The following is an 18992-nucleotide window of genomic DNA, read 5'->3' as shown; positions in this document are numbered from 1 at the left end:
AGAAAAGAAGAGAAATGGCAGCTCATGTTAAATATTAGATTGTTGAATTTTCTTTATATTAATTTTTTTTCCAAGCCCGTGTGTCAGAGTCTGCTCCAGCTTTGCATAGACGGCTTGAGGTTAAGGTCACACTGCAGTACGTGGTGTACTTTCACACCGACCGTTCAGGTACAGTGGACCCTCTGCTTGCTGGACGTCACTTCCCATTGTGTGAGTCTGCAGGGCTGTTGTAGTGACACTCAGACGGAGGGCTTCTATGCTAAGCAAGCGACTAACCGCATTAAACCCGTAGAGAGAAGCGGCTTGTTTGTCTTAAGTTATAAACTCGGTTTGGCCATCAATAACGAACTCAGTTCCCACTTGAGTGGACTTTATACACCACTCTGCTTGCTTAGGTAAAAGAGTGCCGCAGCTTCTGACCGAGCACGCCGCCGCTCCTGCCCGTCTCCGCCGCTGCGAGAGAAGAAAACAAGCTCGGTGAGCAGTGCGCTAAAGCTGTGTGATCATTGACAGAGTTCAGTACACACAAGCTTCCAACCGTAACTTGTCGGCGCATCGTGCAGCTTAGCTCAGAGATTCTTCGGAAAGCCACGGTTGCGGATATTTTTTGCCTCCGAAGTCGAGGTAAGGGTAGATATTAATGAGAACTAGCGCAGGTGGCTAACATGCTAACTAGCTGTTAGCTTAAAAATATGTTTTGGCTAGATGCCTTGTTTGATCTTAATGCGCCCTTGGTCAGTGTTCTGGTCTTTGCCCGTATTTTTTAATGATGTTTGAAATATCTTTAAGGTTATATTAGTCGTATCCATCAATACATTAAAAGCACATTAAATACACATTAAAAGCTGAAAGGTTGGTGACTATGTTAGCTAGCTACCACCCTCCAACGCTGTGGTTGTGTTTACGTTACTGTATTACAGTGGGCTGATTGTAGTAATGTATGGGTTTTGTAATAAAGGTAGTTTTACGCATTATTCGCTGTCAATATGTGTTCAGTATCTTTTCCTGCTTAGTTGTGGTTTTAAAGCCGCAAAACAATATTGCGTAAACTTCAGCAACTGTCATGTGTTTTTTTTTCTTTGCGAGGACAAACCTGTTTACAGTGGAAGGTTGGCTTTCTTATTTACTATCTCAAAAAGCAATTACCTAGTAGTACTCTGTGCACTCACAGCGTAGATAACTATGGGGAGCTATAAAAGGTCTGAAGTCGAGAGAAGCCTTATCTGTTTTTATCTTGGTAAACAAAGCAGTTCAAACAGCCTTTGCGGCTGTATGTTTTAAAAAAGAAAACTAAAAACGTGTCTGCTCACTATGGCTTTTAGGTGATTTTAATAATTATTTATTATTTTATTTCAACATTGGTTACTGAAAAAACAACAAGCAATACGTTGACATGTATGATTGGTTTGGATTTTTCCCCAATATTTTTATGTTTGCATGAAGATTTTTTTTTAATTTTAACTAAAGATTTCTTGAAACCTAATATATTATCTTTTTATATTATCTAACTTTATATTATATTGGGTTTTTGTTGTTGTCTTTATTTATTTATGACATTCTCCACTGTGCCACTCTATATCTTTTCTAATGTGTTTTCTTATGTCTAATTGTTTTTAGCTCAGCAAAACAATTTCTGTTAGTGTATGAGCTACAAACACTCAGCTCTGTAATTTTCACTGAATTTCCCTGAGATTCTGGTAAACCTATTATCTAACTTAAGCTGTTGATTCTGGGCTGACCCTGGATCCGTGGCTGTCCACTAACATTTACCAAAATCATAAGAGAAGACCGTTGCATTTTAAATGAAGAGCTTTGTATCTTTCTCTCTGTTTGATCATTGACTTGGAGCATCTTAAAAGGTTTACATGGAACCACCGGAATTCAAGAACAGCAGCCATGTTTTTTTTGGTTTTTTTAGACATACCCTAAAGGTTAGAAGACCAAGGTTACAATATGCAGCTTTGCATGATCAACCCAACTGGTTTATGATGATGGTGTGCAGATTTCAGCAGATTTCAGTGTTGTGGAGTTGTATTTCAGGACACCAGAGTGCTTAAGAAGGTGATTTATTTTTCCAAGTAGCCTGCTATGTTGACAGCTCTCAGCGACATGTGAGAGAAAATATGCTACCTTCATATATTGCTTTCACTTTATGTCTTAACCTTTGTCTCAAAGGTTGTAGTTTTACTTCTTTTGGGTTCTGTGTCTTGTTTGTTTTTCCTCTATTCCTTTATGTCTCTATGGCCCGTGGCTATGTTTTCTGTTAGGTGTTTTCTAAAGTCGACTACAAATACATGTGTAGGGTGCTCTCCTAATCTCTTTATAAGATGCTTATTTTTTTAATCAACAGTTTGTTTTTCTTCACAAGTCTTGTGTTTTGTATTTCTTGTTTTGTCCTCCAGGTGTTGTATCATATAACCTTAAACTACTGTGAGGCACTTACTTAATAAGACCAGTTTCCATCAGCTTCCCTGCAGCCCCCTACCTGCCCCAACAGTCTTCTGCCCCAGCATGGATGAAGTCACTGTTGTTAAAGAAGGATGGCTCCACAAGAGAGGTAGGAGGCTCTTTGTGTCTATCATAAAATATTCTGATATACAGTAGCAACATTTATTGGAATCCATGTGCGTGTTACATACAGCATGAAATAGTAGCCTAATGAAAACCAGCTCCTTATTCTTCACTTCCATTCATACAGAGAGTCTGGAGCCTCTGCTATTGAGAAATGATTTTTTTTTTTTTTGCTGAAGGTGTACACATGAGTGAGTGGGTTTGGGTGAGTGTAGAGTGTATTCTACTACTAATATAATAACAGTAAAATGATGAAAAGCTCCATTAGCCTTTATTATAACAAAAAGGAAAAAAAGACTTTAAATAATTTTGTGTCAAAAAAACTTCAACAAATGTGTGAAAACTTTATATTTATGAGTTCGCTGGGTTCATTTTCAACAAACTATAGATTGCTAAACAACAGAGAGTGTAGTTCATGTCAGAAATATTAAGCTGGCTTCATTAGTGTTTTTCTGATGTCACATTATCACGGTTTGGTAGCTCAATGCCAAACTAAAGCTGTTTTTTGAAGTTATTTTCCTGCGTGTGGTATTCATTACAAAACGGCTGTTTTTCAGCTTTAATGTTTGAGCTGTCAGACACAAAAAGCAATGCCGTCTCTTTACAATGTTCTCCTTACAATGTATTATAACTCTAACAGTACGCTGTCTACCCTTGTATTTCACAGTTTCTCTTTTCTTCTCCTTCTGTTGGCATTATTTAATGGGTTCACAATATTTATGTCAGTAAACTTAATGGCACACAGTGCACTGGGGCACATATAATATGTCATTATTTCTCTCATCCCAGGAGTAAAGTTTCAATTTCCAGAAAAATAAATTTCTTCCACACCTCTCAATGTAAGATGGGGAACTAATATGAAGTGGGCTATGCAGACTTGCCTTGTGGAACCCCGTCCTTTCCCCATGGAAATGCTGACTGGACTTGTTAATTGTGCTGAAACAAGGAGGGATCCCACCATTTAAAGACTCCACATTAGTTTTTGTTCACAGGGAAAACTTGCAGGGATACTTTCCAAATTTTTGTTAGAGAAATTTTGTGAAGGTGGTAGCTTCAGTTAACTTACCTCTCGTGAAATAAAGCCATATGCTTCTTAGTTGTGTTGGAAATATCTAGGCGAGTTCATCCACTGATTAGTCAAACTGATTCAACCATCAGCTGTCAGTGTAACCTTCTATGACAAGATGGATGTTTTCGACTTAGAAAAAGATAACAAACCTAAAGACAGTATTTAGAGAGACTGGAACAATTAATATTCCCTTCTGTAGCCTTCCAGGAGGTTGAGATGTATTTTTGTGATCATGGTCCAAAGTTGCTGATTTTGCAGTACGTTTTTCAAAAAGTCGCTATCAAAATGTCACTTTTTTAGCTTTATTTTTGCCATAATATGACATATATGTAACGCAAAAAAGACAGTATCTTAACATAGTTGAAATTTTGAGTGCAAATAACATTTTCAATTATCTTGTATAAATAGCGCCCTTAAAACCAATGAAATAATGTCCTGAGGAGTCGTCAAAGTGCAAAAGAAGAATTCCATATTGGCCATTGATATTAAGATAAGTTTACACAGTATAAGTAAAACCCACAGAGGTTTTTCAACAAAAAACAAAAAAGGACGTTACAGTTTAGCATAAAACACGCTTTCATCTTGCTGGTTCAGCTTTCAAGAGACATTGGAAGACGGAAAGTTAAGGGGTCTCAGGGATTGATCAAAATTCATCAGAGAATACAGAAAGCGTTAACGTGATTTGTCAAATTTGTGGAAAAGTTCTGTTCTGTTAGAGATGAGTAAATTATGACTGATACTTTCATGGAACTTCCCTCTAAAGTCCAAACCATCCTTCTATTAAAGAAATATCGGGAGAAGAATGGGTGAAACGCTGACACACAATCTCTCGTGTTTTTCTGCCCAGGTGAATACATCAAAACATGGCGACCTCGCTACTTCATCCTTAAGAGCGATGGATCCTTTATCGGCTACAAAGACAAGCCGGAGGTGTCCAGTGACCTCAGCCTCCCACCGCTCAACAACTTCTCCGTCGCAGGTTGGCTGCCCGTCCGGCTGCCGTTGTGTTTTCTTGTTTTGTCTGGAGTGTCTGATGCGTCTGTGCTCTGTAGAGTGCCAGCTGATGAAGACGGAGCGCCCCAAGCCCAACACATTTGTAATTCGATGTTTGCAGTGGACCACCGTTATAGAGCGGACTTTCCATGTGGAGACCAACAGCGAGAGGTAAGACTTGTCATAAATTTGACCTTGATGAAATGGGTCCAAAAAAAAAATTCTTAACAACTAAAAATCCAATTTACAACTGCAAAAAAATAAAATAAAATTAACCACACTGAACCAGCAGGGGAAAAAAACCAATTTAAAGTATAAAAACATTTCTTCTATTTCCGTGGTGAATTGAAACTGAAAGCGGTCATGCTGAAACACAAGCTAAATATTTGCATGTTATCATCTCGCATATAAACATATATGTCAGCTGAAATCATTTAAAGAAGGAAACGTCAGCTCTGTGAAACATTTGTTGGGACGTCGACTAGACAGCCTGTTATTACACACAGCCAACAAACATCTTTTCTGAGCTCCTCACCACATGTATGAGAACGTAAACCACATGTTTACAGTGTCAGTGCATGTTATGTTTTGTTTAACATGTTATGTTTAACATGCTTGATTGTTAATGACTGACTTCTTTTAAAGGAAGTAAAGATAGAAAGACAGAGCAAATTTAAACACACTGAAGTAGTTCTTGTTACGAAGATATAAATCCTTATAGTTTATGAAAGTAGGAACATTCATCCTGCTTAAAATAGGATTCAGTGCCAGATTAGACCTGATTATTTAACTCCAACCGAAGAAATTGTCATTGGGTAGAAAATCCCAGAAGCTCAGTGCTGAAAAACACAAAGATTATCCTCTAAACTTAGGTTGATTGATCACATTTTAACCCTGAATTTTGGACTGTTTAGTTTTACATTCATCTCACTAAAGATGTTTTAAAAGTATGTCACACACAGTCACTTGATTTCATTTCACTGAGTCATTTTTAGACGTGGGATAAGATTCGATTTGACGAGGTCGATATCTGCTTCCTTCCGGGTCAGGGAGGAATGGATGCAGGTGATCCAGACAGTAGCAAACAGCCTGAAGAGTCAGCAGCAGGATGAGGAGCCCATGGAGATCAAATTTGGCTCGCCCAGCGACAGCAGCGGCGCAGAGGAGATGGAAATTGCTATGTGCAAATCCCGTTCAAAAGTGGTTAGTATTTGCTCAAGCAGTGCCTGGCAGCCAATCGCTTGCTGTGTTTGTCCAGCTAAGCTCATCTTTATTGAGCAAGTTGTTCAAACTGTAAGCCTCTTTCTCAAAGCCTTTTTTTTTTTTTGGTGGTGGTGGTGGGGGCATTCTTTAAATAAAAGAGGAGCAAAATGTTTTATTTATTTATTTATTTTGCGTTGATTCTTAACCTGAAATTGACTTTGGCTTTATAGATTTTATTTATAGACTGATTGTCTTAGCTTTATACCTATTGTGAAATATTTCTTAATCTCTCTTTTTCCCAAGCTTTACTCAAATTGTATTCTGTAAGTGTTGCATCCAGCGCAAACATATCCCGCTATGTCAGAATGAAAAAATAAAATAAAATTCTAGCACACAACTAGAACCATCGGACATCATCCAGTGTTTGAGATAATGTCCAGCTTATTGATTCTGGTTGGAAATACATTAAGCAACAGAAAGTAGTTCAGGCTAGTTGGACAGTAAACACATTCATCTTTTCTCCTCCAGACTATGAGTGACTTTGACTACCTGAAGCTGCTGGGCAAAGGGACGTTTGGAAAAGTGATCTTGGTTAAGGAGAAAGCTACAGGGATGTACTACGCCATGAAAATCCTCCGCAAAGAAGTCATCATTGCTAAAGTAAATCCTATCACATTAAAGCCTTTGTTTTAAACTGTGTTGGAGAAGTAGTATGTTGTTTTTCTGTCACCACATGGACCAAAATCATGTGTGTGTGTATGTTAATGCAGGATGAGGTGGCTCACACAGTTACAGAGAGCAGAGTTCTCCAAAACACACGGCATCCTTTTCTAACGGTGGGTCACCTGCACTTGAGCTGTTTGTTTGTAAGCATTAGACTGTTTTATCCTTCAAACCCAGTCATCCATTTTCCTCTCTTCTTCAGACACTAAAATATGCATTTCAAACACACGACCGGCTATGCTTCGTGATGGAGTATGCAAATGGAGGAGAAGTAAGGCTTCCTTTTCTGCCTTTTGTTATCATAGCTCTACATCACTGTTGGTGAGGTTGAAATGAAAAGCATAGTCAGCTTTAAAATTCAGTTATGCTGTAAAACAATTCTAGCAGACGTCGTGCTTGCTTTTACTGTTTTGAAGTTTTTAAGACGGTGTTAAAACGTTGAATATGCGAATTCTGACACTTGATTTGTAGAGTATTATTATTTTTTAAATTGTTATTTCTCTTGCAGCTCTTCTTTCACTTATCCCGGGACAGAATATTCACAGAAGATAGAGCACGGTTCTATGGTGCAGAAATAGTATCAGCACTGGAGTATCTACACTCACGCAATGTCGTTTACAGGGACTTAAAGGTAATTTGTTTCTTGATTTAATGACGCACAGATTGTTTAAACTGTTCAGAGTGATTGGACTGCCGTTGAGTTTCAACAGGGAGAGAGATTTTTTGCAGTGTGAAACCACAGCATTTTAAGCTGAAGCTCAGTTATTCCTCTTTCAGTTTGAACTTTGTTGGTTTAAGAGTCATTGGTGCATCTCTATTTAAAACCAGTCAGTCAGGCAGTAAACTGAAACTGTCAAGTGTCAGGCAATAAATATCAACTTATTCTGTTTGCTTATTTGATCTTTCTTCATATAAAATAAGCCTTATTGGGACTCGTGGGCCCATTTCCAGCATAAGCTTTTAGATGCAGTTTTGTAGTTTTATTTTGTAGAATATGTTAAGGAAATTTGCTTTTATTCCTGGAATAATCCTGCATTTCCTTAATTTTTTTTGTTAGAATTAAAGAACCTGCAGCATATACCTTCTCTTAAGTGTTATAGTAAAAAGTAAAAATCATACTCAGCATTTCTCTGCCAGCCATACTGCTGAAGTGATTTAACTTTAAATTGGATCTTTTCATGCGCAGCTGGAGAACCTGATGTTGGACAAAGACGGCCACATAAAGATAACAGACTTTGGGCTGTGTAAGGAGGGAATTACAGACGGTGCCACCATGAAAACCTTCTGTGGAACTCCAGAGTACCTGGCGCCAGAGGTAAAGTCTTCGTCAATCTGGTGATCAGAAAAGAAAACGGAAACGTGTTGGTGGGGTGACGTTTAAACGATGATACCTGAAAAGCCCCCCAAAAAATGGGAAATGATACATACAGAGTAACACTGAGTAAACATCATATCATTTAAACCCATTGCTGTCATTAAAAGAAAAAGAATTTATATATTTTGCTTTGTGAGGTATCATAAACTCATAAACTATGTTAGTAGTTAGCTTTCATGTGTATGCCTATATTTAAATCATTAAGATTTGCTCTTTAACTTTATGTGAAGTGATTATATTTAAAATGGCAACGTAACCAGAGAACAAAAGGTCTTCATGGCCACTTCCTTTTTTTTTTAAAAAAAAGTTTGTTTTTCTTTCGTAATTGAATGTTCCTTTTTTTTTTCTGCTCTCTATCAGGTACTGGAGGACAACGACTATGGCCGTGCCGTGGACTGGTGGGGGCTGGGAGTGGTGATGTATGAGATGATGTGTGGTCGGTTACCGTTCTACAACCAGGACCACGAGCGTCTGTTTGAGCTCATCCTCATGGAGGAGATCCGCTTCCCGAAGACCCTGGCGCCGGAGGGCAAGGCCCTGCTGGCAGGCCTGCTGAAAAAAGATCCCAAACAAAGGTTGGTGATCTGATTCACTGTAATTTATAACACATAGCAGATATTAACAAATAAAGGAAATTTGGCAGGTATGATTTAAAACTAAGCTATTCCAATCATATGTAAGTGTGTGTTACATGAAGACTAATTGTTTTTGTGCTTACATTTAAATAAAGCACATGCTTAAAGAAAGCTACAGCTTTGCAAGCGTTACCTAATTTTTTAAGACGTGTAACATCTGAATTAATAGGTTTTCCACTTGACTTAGAGGCTTTTAGGTAGTTTGTCTCTAAAAATAATGACGAATCATGTAGAAATGCTCCAATTGTGATGAAAAAAGCCGTCATTTTCAATAAATCCCTAATTAATTTTGTTCCATCTATTACACTCCACATGTTTTAAAGATACATTTCACCTTTTTATGAAATGCATAACTGCTGTAGACTTCCTGTTTAGATACTTTTGGAGCAGAGAAGAGAAAAGTATGGGCTCCGGTTGCCAGACTGGGTCATTTGGACCGACAGGTCTCACTGACCCCATGTGCGCTTAGGCGAGGTTTTTTTGTGTGTGGTTTCAGAAACAGCATTCACCGCGCTCCTCTTCAGTGTTACACTGAAAGGGTTAAAGGCCGACGTTCTATTGTCAAAATCTCCATTTATTGTTTTTGTTTCTCATTGACGCTTTGAAATGTTGGAAGAATCCCTTTGAATTTGGTACATTCACAGATTTTAATAATTGTAGTCTGTACAACAAACCATTTATGAGAAATTTCCAGGAAAGTTTGAAAAACTGACTTTATTATGAAATTTGAATGTAAGAAAAACATTGAATTACTCCTGTCAAACTTAATACAGTAGAAAATGTGCCTCCCTATCAGGACCATTTACTACGGTAGATTTTCTGGTAATCTGGTTTGACTTCGGTTCTTAGTGGAAACAATAGAGGTTCAGAAATATCCCCAGGAAAACAACCCTGGTTCCTGAAACAGGTTCTTGCAGTGGAAACAAACCTCATGTAAACACCATCGCATGTTCATACCAACCTCACACATAATAAACACACAAAACTTCTTCTGAACGCCACTAAAGCTTGACTAAGCAAAGCAATTGGCGCTTGTACCACTGTGTTAAGATCCAAGGTGCTACAGGAAACCAGGCATAAAGCAAATGGTTTTTTTTATTATTTGAAAATGCTTTTTACTAGTCTATTTTATCATTTAAAATTCTGTCTCAGTGTTATCATCTCTTTTGTTGGACTGTTTAAGGAGGAGTAAATGTTCATGTTGGGATTTGGTGATTTAAAAATGTAAGAATAAAATTAGATTTGCTGTTTGTGCTCATTCATCTGCTGATTGATTAATCTCCCAAAGAAAGAGCTGTAAAGCCTCAGAAAATTTTCTTTTTTTGGGGGGGTTGACACTTGGCTGCAGTTAATGCTTTGCTGAGTGTGCCTGGCAGTTCAGCTATAAACAAAGTAATAATGTTATTGCAGCCCATGTTCCTCGCTGATTGTTTTCGGTTCTGGGTAATGGTCTTAAGCAGGCACATAATTGATTGTTGTTTTGGTCAAGTCCCCATGTTTCTGCCAGTCGCAGGAGAACTGCTAATATTAGCACCCTGAGCTGTGCCTGCAGGCTTGCTCAAAAACACGCACGAAATTTGTTTTGAAACCGGTCAGCGTCGCTCGCTGCTCATTTCTGATAGCCACGTTTGCATGTTTATTTATAGCCGGTACATACGTGGTGGTGATAGTAATGTTGTTTTCCTTCAACAGGCTTGGAGGTGGACCCGACGATGCCAAAGATGTAATGACCCACAAGTTCTTTGCCTTGATAAACTGGCAGGACGTGATTGAAAAGAAAGTGAGTGGACTGAAAGAGAAATACATGATGTGATATTTAACACAAGACGAGCGGTTTGTAAAAGTGATTCTTTTTCGTTTTGTCCATTTTCTCAGCTTATCCCACCGTTCAAGCCTCAAGTAACATCAGAGACAGACACCCGTTACTTCGATGATGAGTTCACAGCACAATCTATTACAATAACTCCTCCAGACAAGTGTAAGCGAATATGCTTTGAATTTTTCAGTGTAACTCGGATCTTTTACATCTGTTTTTAACTTACAATGTTTGTCTCCTCCACCTCCCCCCCTCTCTCTCTCCCTCTCTCTCTCCCTTTCTGTGTGTACACTCCAGATGACAGCTTAGATGTTGAGGATTCAGATCAGCGTACACACTTCCCTCAGTTCTCATACTCTGCCAGCATACGGGAATGATCACTAAGACTCATGAACAAGCAGGCAGGCTGGCACACAATCACAATCACAATCCCAATCCCACATGCACCCTTGCACTGGTGAGGAGTAAAAAAATAAAAAAAATGACACAAAAAAAACAAAACAAAACAAAAAAAAAAGTGGCACAAGGCACATTTTTCATTCTGTCTTTGACACAATAACAGGTAAATCATAGAGAAAGCAAATATAGTTTATAAAGTATGAATTCAACACACGGCCCATGCCTGACCGAGCTCAGCAGGTTTGTTTGAATAGGCTGGCAGCTTTGTCTCTGCACGTCCTGCTGGACCTCTGCAACACCACATCAAAGCCTTTACACTTCAAACCAGGTTATGCCAGCAAGTCCCTCATCTTTACCAGCTGTACCCAAGGTTCCCGCACACACGCACAACAAATGACCCATGCTTAAACTACATATGTACATCAACAAACTTGGTAGAATTTTAAAAAGTGTAATCTGAATTTGGAAAGTGAAAAATATTTGAGGGAGGGGAAAAGAATTTTTTTTTTAATTATTATTATTTCATCAGTAACGGTTTTAAATGTAAAGCCATATTTCAAATTTTCTTTTCTTTTTTTTTTTTTTTTTTTGATTAAAAAGAAAAATAACAAGTGCCCTTTCTGGAACTTGCTGTTACAAATCAAGTGTAGGGTTTTCCTACAGCAAGGACACGGGGGACGATGAGGAGAGTTGCCATTACGGTGTTTGCACTGCACAGGGTGTATATGCGGACGGGCGAGAGGATATGAATGTATGCGTGTGTGCAGAGAGAGCGCAAGAGGAACGAGTGAACAACAGTTTGAATCGTCAGCCATCCATTTGTGTCGTTTTTATGCATGTTTTTAAACTAAACGTTTTGCTGGAACATGGGCGAGAGAGGACACACTACGCAACACACTCAGTGGGCTGTTTTTCATTTTGAAGCCGTGTAATTTAAGATTGCTGTTCTGATTGCTGGCTGTTAAATTGTCTCAGTCAAGATAAACAAACAGACCTTATTGCATGGCTTACCTTTGCTGTCGAAACTGCATTCGTTAATGTGATGCAGCGCTCATTCACGTGGAGTCCAGGTTGGTAAACTCGGATTCCAGCTAGTCTCTGGTTTTGTAGAAAGACGATCCAGGCTAGTTTCTCCATGTGTACATATTGATAAAGACTGAATAAAACTCTGACCCCAGTTTTCCTGGACCTGTCCAGAAAATGTCCCGTTTTAAGTATTTACTCTGTCTTTTGTTCTGTAAAACTTCCTCCCCTTGCTGAGATGGTTATTCAGCAATATATATATATATATATATATTTTTTTTTGTATCAGTGCAACGTCTTGAAGTATTTTTAAACCTAGCTTTTAATTGCTCCCTTCATAAAAAAACTAAAAAAACAATTAATCATTCAAAGTGACTTTTCGGACATTTATCTCTTGATTTGATTCAACATTCACATTTAGAACTTGATTTGTTTCCTTTAGTGTCAGAGCACTTAAAATGTATGTAGTTGTATGTTTGAAGCAACGGTGTGACCTGTTTGACCTGCCTTTAATTCATCTGTAAAAAGGAGGAACTGCCCAAACATCAGCTGTATTAGTTTCAAAAGAAAACCTGCATACTTTTAGTCGTGAAGGCACATGATTGAGAGAAGCTGACTCAAACTTTCATGCTGTGATGCTGTAAGAGATCTCGCTCTAGTCTTTTAAGTCGTGACAACAGAACATCAGAACATTTTTTTTTTCTGTTTCCTGTTTTTGTTTGTTGAGTTTTCCTCCCTTTTTGTCCATTTCTCAAATTTTGCAAGACAGATTGTCTGGTTTTAAGTACATTATATAAAATATGAATATATTAAAGTTTTTTTTGAACTGCTTTCTTTATGTTTTTGTTTTTCTTAGACTCTTTAAGTTTTTAACTTCAAGGGGATATTTAGAGAAATGATAGGTTAGGTCCATATTTAGCCAAAAAGCCCTTTTAAATTACAATTTAAAAATGTACATTGAAATGGAGAAATTGTAATTCATATTCTGCTTATATTACCTTACATTCTTAAGGCATAGGTATTAACAAACGGCCTTAAATTTTACTAAATCTCATAAACCCTGAACTTAATTTTTCCCTGGTAGTTTTTGAGTTAAGAACAGCAGCAGCTAGTCTTACACTCAGTAGCACTGATAATAAGAAAACTGTCCTTTTAACGCTTTCTCCCACAGACATTGCAGAACATTGACTACTTAACGTGTTTGAAGGTTTCGCATGAACAAATTAGCGTCCTCCAAGATATCTCTCTTGTCACATTAATTTATGTTTGTGTGATTTTTATTTGAGTTAGTTTTTATTTTGCTTGTTTGTTGGTGACTTTTAAGTTTGTGTGCTTGATTGAGTGAAAGAGCGTGCCTGTTTAGATGCTCGAGTGAACGTAGTGATTCAAACACGGGGAAAAAAAAAAACAGCAGCTTTTCAACACAGCAAAGACCATGGGTTGGCCTCAGTTCCTGCAGACAATATCGTGATCAAATGGCTTTGATTTATGCTGAAACAACTCCAGCACCTCTTCTCACTGGCTCAGGCACAGTCATCATACTCTGTCCTGGAGTCCTGCTTTGGCAGGGCCCGATATCAGAACCATTGCACTGATGGACTCCACTGTGGATTTGCCTTCATTGCTATCATGGCCACAAGGGGATGCTGCCGGACTCTTTAAACTTGGTGGTGAAGCCATAGATTGAACCTCTCTGTTGGCCACGCTTTAAGCAATGCTTCACAGCTGAACATGCAAGTGAACACCCCTGACCTCTCCTGTAGGCGTACACTGGCACAACAAGTGCCTCTTCATTATTATGTAAATACCAAAAAACAAAAAAAACAAAAAAAAAAAGGAAAAGGAGCTTGCTGGTGAGTGCAGCATTAGTAGAAGGGGAGGCCTGTAGCTTTGTAGTGTTTGATTTGCAGCTTTACCATGGTTAACATGTTTCTCTGTATATCTGAATGTGATCAACGGTCAGGAATGTCATACCTGATTCTGGTGTTACAGAGACATTTTATTTCTTTTTTTTTTTTTTTCTTTTTTTTTTTTATTGATGCTCAGAGGGCAATGAAAAAAAAAATAAAAAATCTTTAAAGGGAGGATGCTGTCCTAGCCGGAATTCCCACCCCCTTTTAAGACTTTACAATGTAACGGGTGATACCTGCTACAGTATGGTAGCTTATATTTGCAACTATAATGTGCCAGTAAACCTTTTTACTGATCAAGCCTGTGTCTGTGTCTTTTATGCTCGGCTTTCACTTAATGAGAAATCTGTTCACTTTTTATGCTACCAAATTACAATAACTACAATATCCAATCTCTCACCAAGTGTATTTTCTGTTTTTCACAAATGACATTTGAGCAATCTTGAAAATAATCCAATCTTGTTTCATGCGAGTGGTTTAATGTTTTCTGAAAAAAATATTGCCCTTGTTTTGGTTCTGATGCCTGTTGTGTCAGTTGACTACTAAAATCAGACTGATTATGACCGCAATTAATGAAGCGATCTCCTGCTTCTAGAGGTTAATTTCAGTTGAGTGCCAATTCACAACAAATGTCACCCTATGGCTCCTTGTAAGCCATAGGGTGAATTCAGTCACATTCCAACTGATCCTAGCTGTCAAACAGTGCATCAAGTTCAGTTTATTATGCAAAATAGCTTAAAATGTTTTCTAAGAAAATTACTAGAGTCAGATGTCAAAGTTAGAATGCAACGTCCCTCTGATGGGTACAAATTGACATACTGCACAAAACAAGCAGTAGGTGGCACAATTTCATACCTGGAAGAGGTCTGGTGAAAAAATCTGCAAAGACAAATGGTTAATGAAACAGGTGGATAAGAGGAGACATGGACAAACTAACTTATTTTTTTCCAGATCTCATTGATTTCTATGGAAAGCCCAATAGGTCTGGTTGCTAATATCTGGTGGTGTATTAAGTCATGATTGCCGATGTGGATGGAAAATCCTTTAATACCGTCTTGTATTCTACTTCCTGCTTAGCGTCTGTTGATTATCCCAATTAAATATTTGCGTTCACATGATTTCTGTGGAGTGGTGAACTTAAGTTGAATAATGCAAATAAAGGGGAAAAAGACTAAAGCAACTAAAAATATATATTAATTTATTTAAACACAAGTACTTAGTGGAGGTTGCAGATTATACTTTAAGAAGCGTCTTTTTTTTCTTTTCTTTTTTTTTCAATAAATTATCGCTTGCCTTGAACCCACCGGATGTTTAAAGCCAATCAGTGTGAAAAGCCAGCTGTGTTTATTAGCGTCGCTCCGGACAGCGTGACTCCTTTCTCCTGTCAGGCCTCCCCTGAACTCCGTTGTAAGTAGCTGCAGCGGCCCCGACACGAGAACTCTTGTCTCCGGCTGTCACTATGGCCAGGACCGGGTTCTGCGACTCCAAGGCCCTGTTGGACTTACACAAGAAGGTGAGCACTGTGTGCTCTTCAAATCCCATGGCATCATCGGATGTAATTTGCCAATCGCTATGAATACAGCCCTCTTGAGGTTGTTTTCTATATGGACTATATTCTAAATTTATGTGGCTTTCTTTTCTTATTTTGGTGAAATCCCAAGCTTAGATGAGTTTATTTTTAAATGAGAAGGGAGAAAAAACCTTTTGTTTAGTGGATTTCAGGTGTCAGAGCAGAAACTAATGTAAATTTCTGCAAAAGGCACCTTGCAAAAGATGCAAGGTGGTAGGCATTTAAAGAAATGTACATGATCATCAGCATGTATGAGTAGAGACAATCTGTTGTCCCTTCAGGCGGATGAGAGGAGAGCCCCACTAAGAACTTGGGCTAATGCCTGTGGGCCTATAGATCGCTGTCAGCCTGTAGAAGTGGAGGAGTCCAAAATGGAACCAGAGCGCAGATGGGTAGGCCTGCTGTCCTGTTTACCACCTTCATCCTAAAGCGGCTGATTTGTTTCTCTCCCCAACCCTTCTCCCACTCACCTTGTGCTTTGAACAAAACAAGCTGACAGCTTGGATATCTAAGCAGCCCAACTTCTGGATATATTTTTCCTACAGGAAAGGAGGCCATCAGCGCATACCAGTGAAGTCATCATCATGGGTTTCCATGAGGATAGCAGGACATGCAAGGCTGGTAGTGTCTTCAGGTTTTAGGCACTTCCTGGTCTGTCCACTATGAGATGTTTGTGCACTACAAATAAGTAGGGGGGAGCATGATTCTAGCAGTATGTTTTCTGGTTATGTAAAAAGTTGGGATTTCAGTGGAGGTTGAATTGTAAATTAAAACTGAGTAGCCAAAGGCTCCTTTATAATAGGATTTAGCTATTTTTGTTTAAAAATGAAAAGGCTTTTTTATGGTCTTTTTCACCCTGTGCAGCAGATGGCTGTGTGGAGGCTCCAGTGCTCCCCTACCTGCACAGCATGCAGGGGCTTCACAGCCTACACACCCTGGTTCCCAGCTTACTGAGACACGAAGTCGAGATAGCACTTGAGAATCTGGACCTTATTTGGGATCGAACGTATGCCTGGGACATGTTCTTGGACATGATGGTGAGAAACATAAGGGCTGGAACAATTTGCTAAACAGCAACTGCTTCATTTAAAGATGTTTTTTTTTCTGTTTTGCTCCCCCCGCCCCCCACTGTAGAGAACTCAAATGCAATACTCCTTTCCCAATGCTGATCTCCCTCGCCAATTCACTGATGCTACTCGAGCTATCCTAGTAGAGTGGATCATTCAGGTTCATGTGAGTGGTGGTTTTCTTTGTCAACATAAAAGCTCACCAAATCATTGCAGGGAACCGCCATCACATCAGCTTAAAGGCATGGTTAGCAAACTGTGTCACGTGTCTCAACAGTGGGCTGGATTTAGAAGGTATGCAGAAAAATATAAATAATTTGCCAAGTGAATACAAGTGTATGTTGTTTAACTAGAAAGTGTCGGTAATTGTATTGTTTTCCATTTATCACTCAAATCCAATCTTTGAGTTAGGAGTAATATTGAGTGAAACCTAACCTGAGTCCAAGTTATTAAACCAGCTTTGGACAATGAATATGCTCAATGACCAGACCTTCATTTACAATCCAGACCAGGGTTATTTTACACATTCTGTACTTTGGTTTGTGCCACTGTTCTTATGGAGATGTAATGCATCAGAAATGTAACTGAAAAACTCCTGCTGTTTTTGCGCTGTGAATTAATCCTACGTGTGTGCATACACCCGTAGGCTGTGGTTTTCATCGCAGCTGTCCTCAGTTTCACCTTAGCTTGATGCCTTATCTGTGCGTCTTCCAAATTCTTGCTCTATTATTCTGCTTGATGGCTGTTTGTAGAGGCCACAAGTGCCATAAAAATATAAAACTCCAGCCATTGCTAAGGTTCTATTTGAAAGGTATTTTTTCCTAACTTCAAACTTGGAAGTTTAATCTTAAGTAAAAGTTTAAAACATAAACACACTTTGTGTGCCAGTGAGTTAGTCCACACCTCCCCCCCTTCATTGAATAAAACAAGCTGAAAATGCAGTCTAGTTGTACTACCATCGGTCTGTAAAGGTGGTCTTAACTACACTTTAAATTTACTTAAGCGTCATAAGGTGTTGGAGAACCTCTGATGTGTATTTAAGAATGTAGCAAGAATTGTTTCAGGTTTGACAAAATCTAAATTTACCACCGATCGTTAATAATAAAGACAATGCTTACTTCCTGTCAGGAGTTGCTACAGTTCCAGGAAGAGACTCTATACCTAGCAATACACCTTCTCAACCACTCCCTGCGACAGCTTAAGGTTTCCGTAGCTAACCTCCAGCTCCTTGGCATGGTTTGCCTCTTTCTTGCTGCAAAGAAAGAGGAGAGCCTCCTTCCAGAGGTAAGCTGCCTCCTTCCAGAGGTAAGCTGTCTCCCTCCTGCCCAGCTATAGAAACTGGAGCTGGCTACAGTTTCTATATTTAATGGTCCATTTATTCAAAATGGACCATTTAGAATAAATGGTCCATTCATTGTAAAACTCGATAATGGTTGGAATCAATGAGGCATGTTTTTTTTTTTTTTTACTTTTGTTCTAAAGTATTTTGTGACATTTCCAGGTGTCTGCACTCTGCAGCTTGATGGACCACGCATACACAAAGCATCAGCTTCTACGAATGGAACGCAAAGTTCTGTGTGCGCTCAAGTTTGATCTGTCCTTCAGTCCCCCGCTGCACTTCCTCCTCCTGTTTGCCTCTGTTGCTCGCTGCAGTGCTACGGTAAGACCACGTCGTGTGTCATTTTCCAGCTGCTGTTGCATGCTGGTGGAGTCTGAGCAGTCACTTGTGCCTATAGGTGGTGTGGATGGCTCGTTATCTACTAGAACTCTCTGTGCTAGAGGCCCAGTGTGTGGTGTTTCTGCCTGTACAGCTGGCTGGTGCAGCCCTCTGGTTGGCCCGCCATGTTCTACAGGAATGTCCGACGCCAGAGGGAGAGGCTGCATGGTGTCTGGCTTCCAGCATCCATGTTGGCAGGTGTGCATTTTGTCAATCTTCTGTTTTTGCTTGGTGACCAAATATGTTGTACTTCTTGTGAAAATGGCACTTCATTTTGCTCTGAACTTATTTGTTATACTGCTTTTTCAGTGAGCCCACTCTGCTGAGGATCATGCATATTCTAGCTACTGCTGCAGCCAAAGCCAGCTCCCAAGAGACCTGTGCTACTTTTATTAAATATTCATCCTCAAAGACATTGCAAGTCAGTAGACACCCAGGTCTGAACAACGCTGCAGGTCTGCTGAGTGTTTGCAGTTGACATCTCTGACTTGGACATATTGAGTAGCTACTCTTCCTAAACTCAATCTGAACTAATATCACTCGTGTTTTATAAGGAGCTGCCGATAAAGGGTCAGAAGTGTGAGAAGTTTCATGCTGCATGTTAACAAATTGGGTGTTTCCTTCCATAGGATTTAGCAGAAAATGTAGCAAATTTAATTTTATAATAACTTGCAGCCAATTTAGAAAATACTTTAATTGTACTGATGTGTTCTTGTATTTTGTGGAGAGGATGTGGGTCGCCTGTCAAGTTGTATGAAATATTTTTAATGTAAAATAAAGTCTGCTGCAATGTTTTGTCATGGTATTACATTATTTATATACAGCTATACCCAAAAGTATTCATTCCTTTATTGGGATTAAGCGCAATTTTATTTTTTTTGCTTTTAAAAAAAAAAATGTTTTACTTCTTGCTGGCAGTAA

General features: G+C 39.0%; 2 protein-coding genes across 9 annotated transcripts; both read left to right on the top strand.

Moving 5' to 3' along the window:
• The first annotated feature begins 157 nt into the window (after positions 1 to 157).
• akt2 (v-akt murine thymoma viral oncogene homolog 2) lies at positions 158 to 14017 on the top strand. 2 transcript variants are annotated; one of them, XM_044118950.1, is made up of 14 exons: positions 158 to 477; positions 2403 to 2557; positions 4488 to 4619; positions 4693 to 4804; positions 5683 to 5836; positions 6365 to 6496; positions 6607 to 6672; positions 6762 to 6830; positions 7068 to 7190; positions 7746 to 7874; positions 8295 to 8509; positions 10262 to 10349; positions 10445 to 10547; positions 10683 to 14017. In XM_044118950.1, exons 2-14 carry the CDS (start codon positions 2512 to 2514, stop codon positions 10760 to 10762), a joined length of 1449 nt encoding a protein of 482 aa, XP_043974885.1. In that variant the 5' UTR covers positions 158 to 477; positions 2403 to 2511; the 3' UTR covers positions 10763 to 14017. The 2 variants fall into 2 exon arrangements, with proteins under 2 accessions (XP_043974885.1, XP_043974884.1); XM_044118949.1 differs by having other exon boundaries at positions 200 to 624.
• A 695-nt stretch (positions 14018 to 14712) lies between these two features.
• On the top strand, positions 14713 to 18866 carry LOC122832318 (cyclin P). 7 transcript variants are annotated; one of them, XM_044118942.1, is made up of 9 exons: positions 14713 to 15230; positions 15569 to 15679; positions 15833 to 15908; positions 16152 to 16324; positions 16422 to 16520; positions 17483 to 17638; positions 17856 to 18014; positions 18091 to 18269; positions 18381 to 18866. In XM_044118942.1, exons 1-9 carry the CDS (start codon positions 15177 to 15179, stop codon positions 18547 to 18549), a joined length of 1176 nt encoding a protein of 391 aa, XP_043974877.1. In that variant the 5' UTR covers positions 14713 to 15176; the 3' UTR covers positions 18550 to 18866. The 7 variants fall into 7 exon arrangements, with proteins under 7 accessions (XP_043974877.1, XP_043974878.1, XP_043974879.1 ...); XM_044118943.1 differs by having other exon boundaries at positions 15028 to 15230; positions 16155 to 16324; XM_044118944.1 differs by lacking the exon at positions 16422 to 16520 and having other exon boundaries at positions 15030 to 15230.
• Positions 18867 to 18992: the final 126 nt, after the last annotated feature.

This window comes from Gambusia affinis, linkage group LG06, assembly GCF_019740435.1.
Source record: "Gambusia affinis linkage group LG06, SWU_Gaff_1.0, whole genome shotgun sequence".
Classification (NCBI taxonomy): Eukaryota; Metazoa; Chordata; class Actinopteri; order Cyprinodontiformes; family Poeciliidae; genus Gambusia; species Gambusia affinis.
Note: the sequence above shows the minus strand (reverse complement) of the source record. Positions and strands in the feature narration are given on the sequence as shown.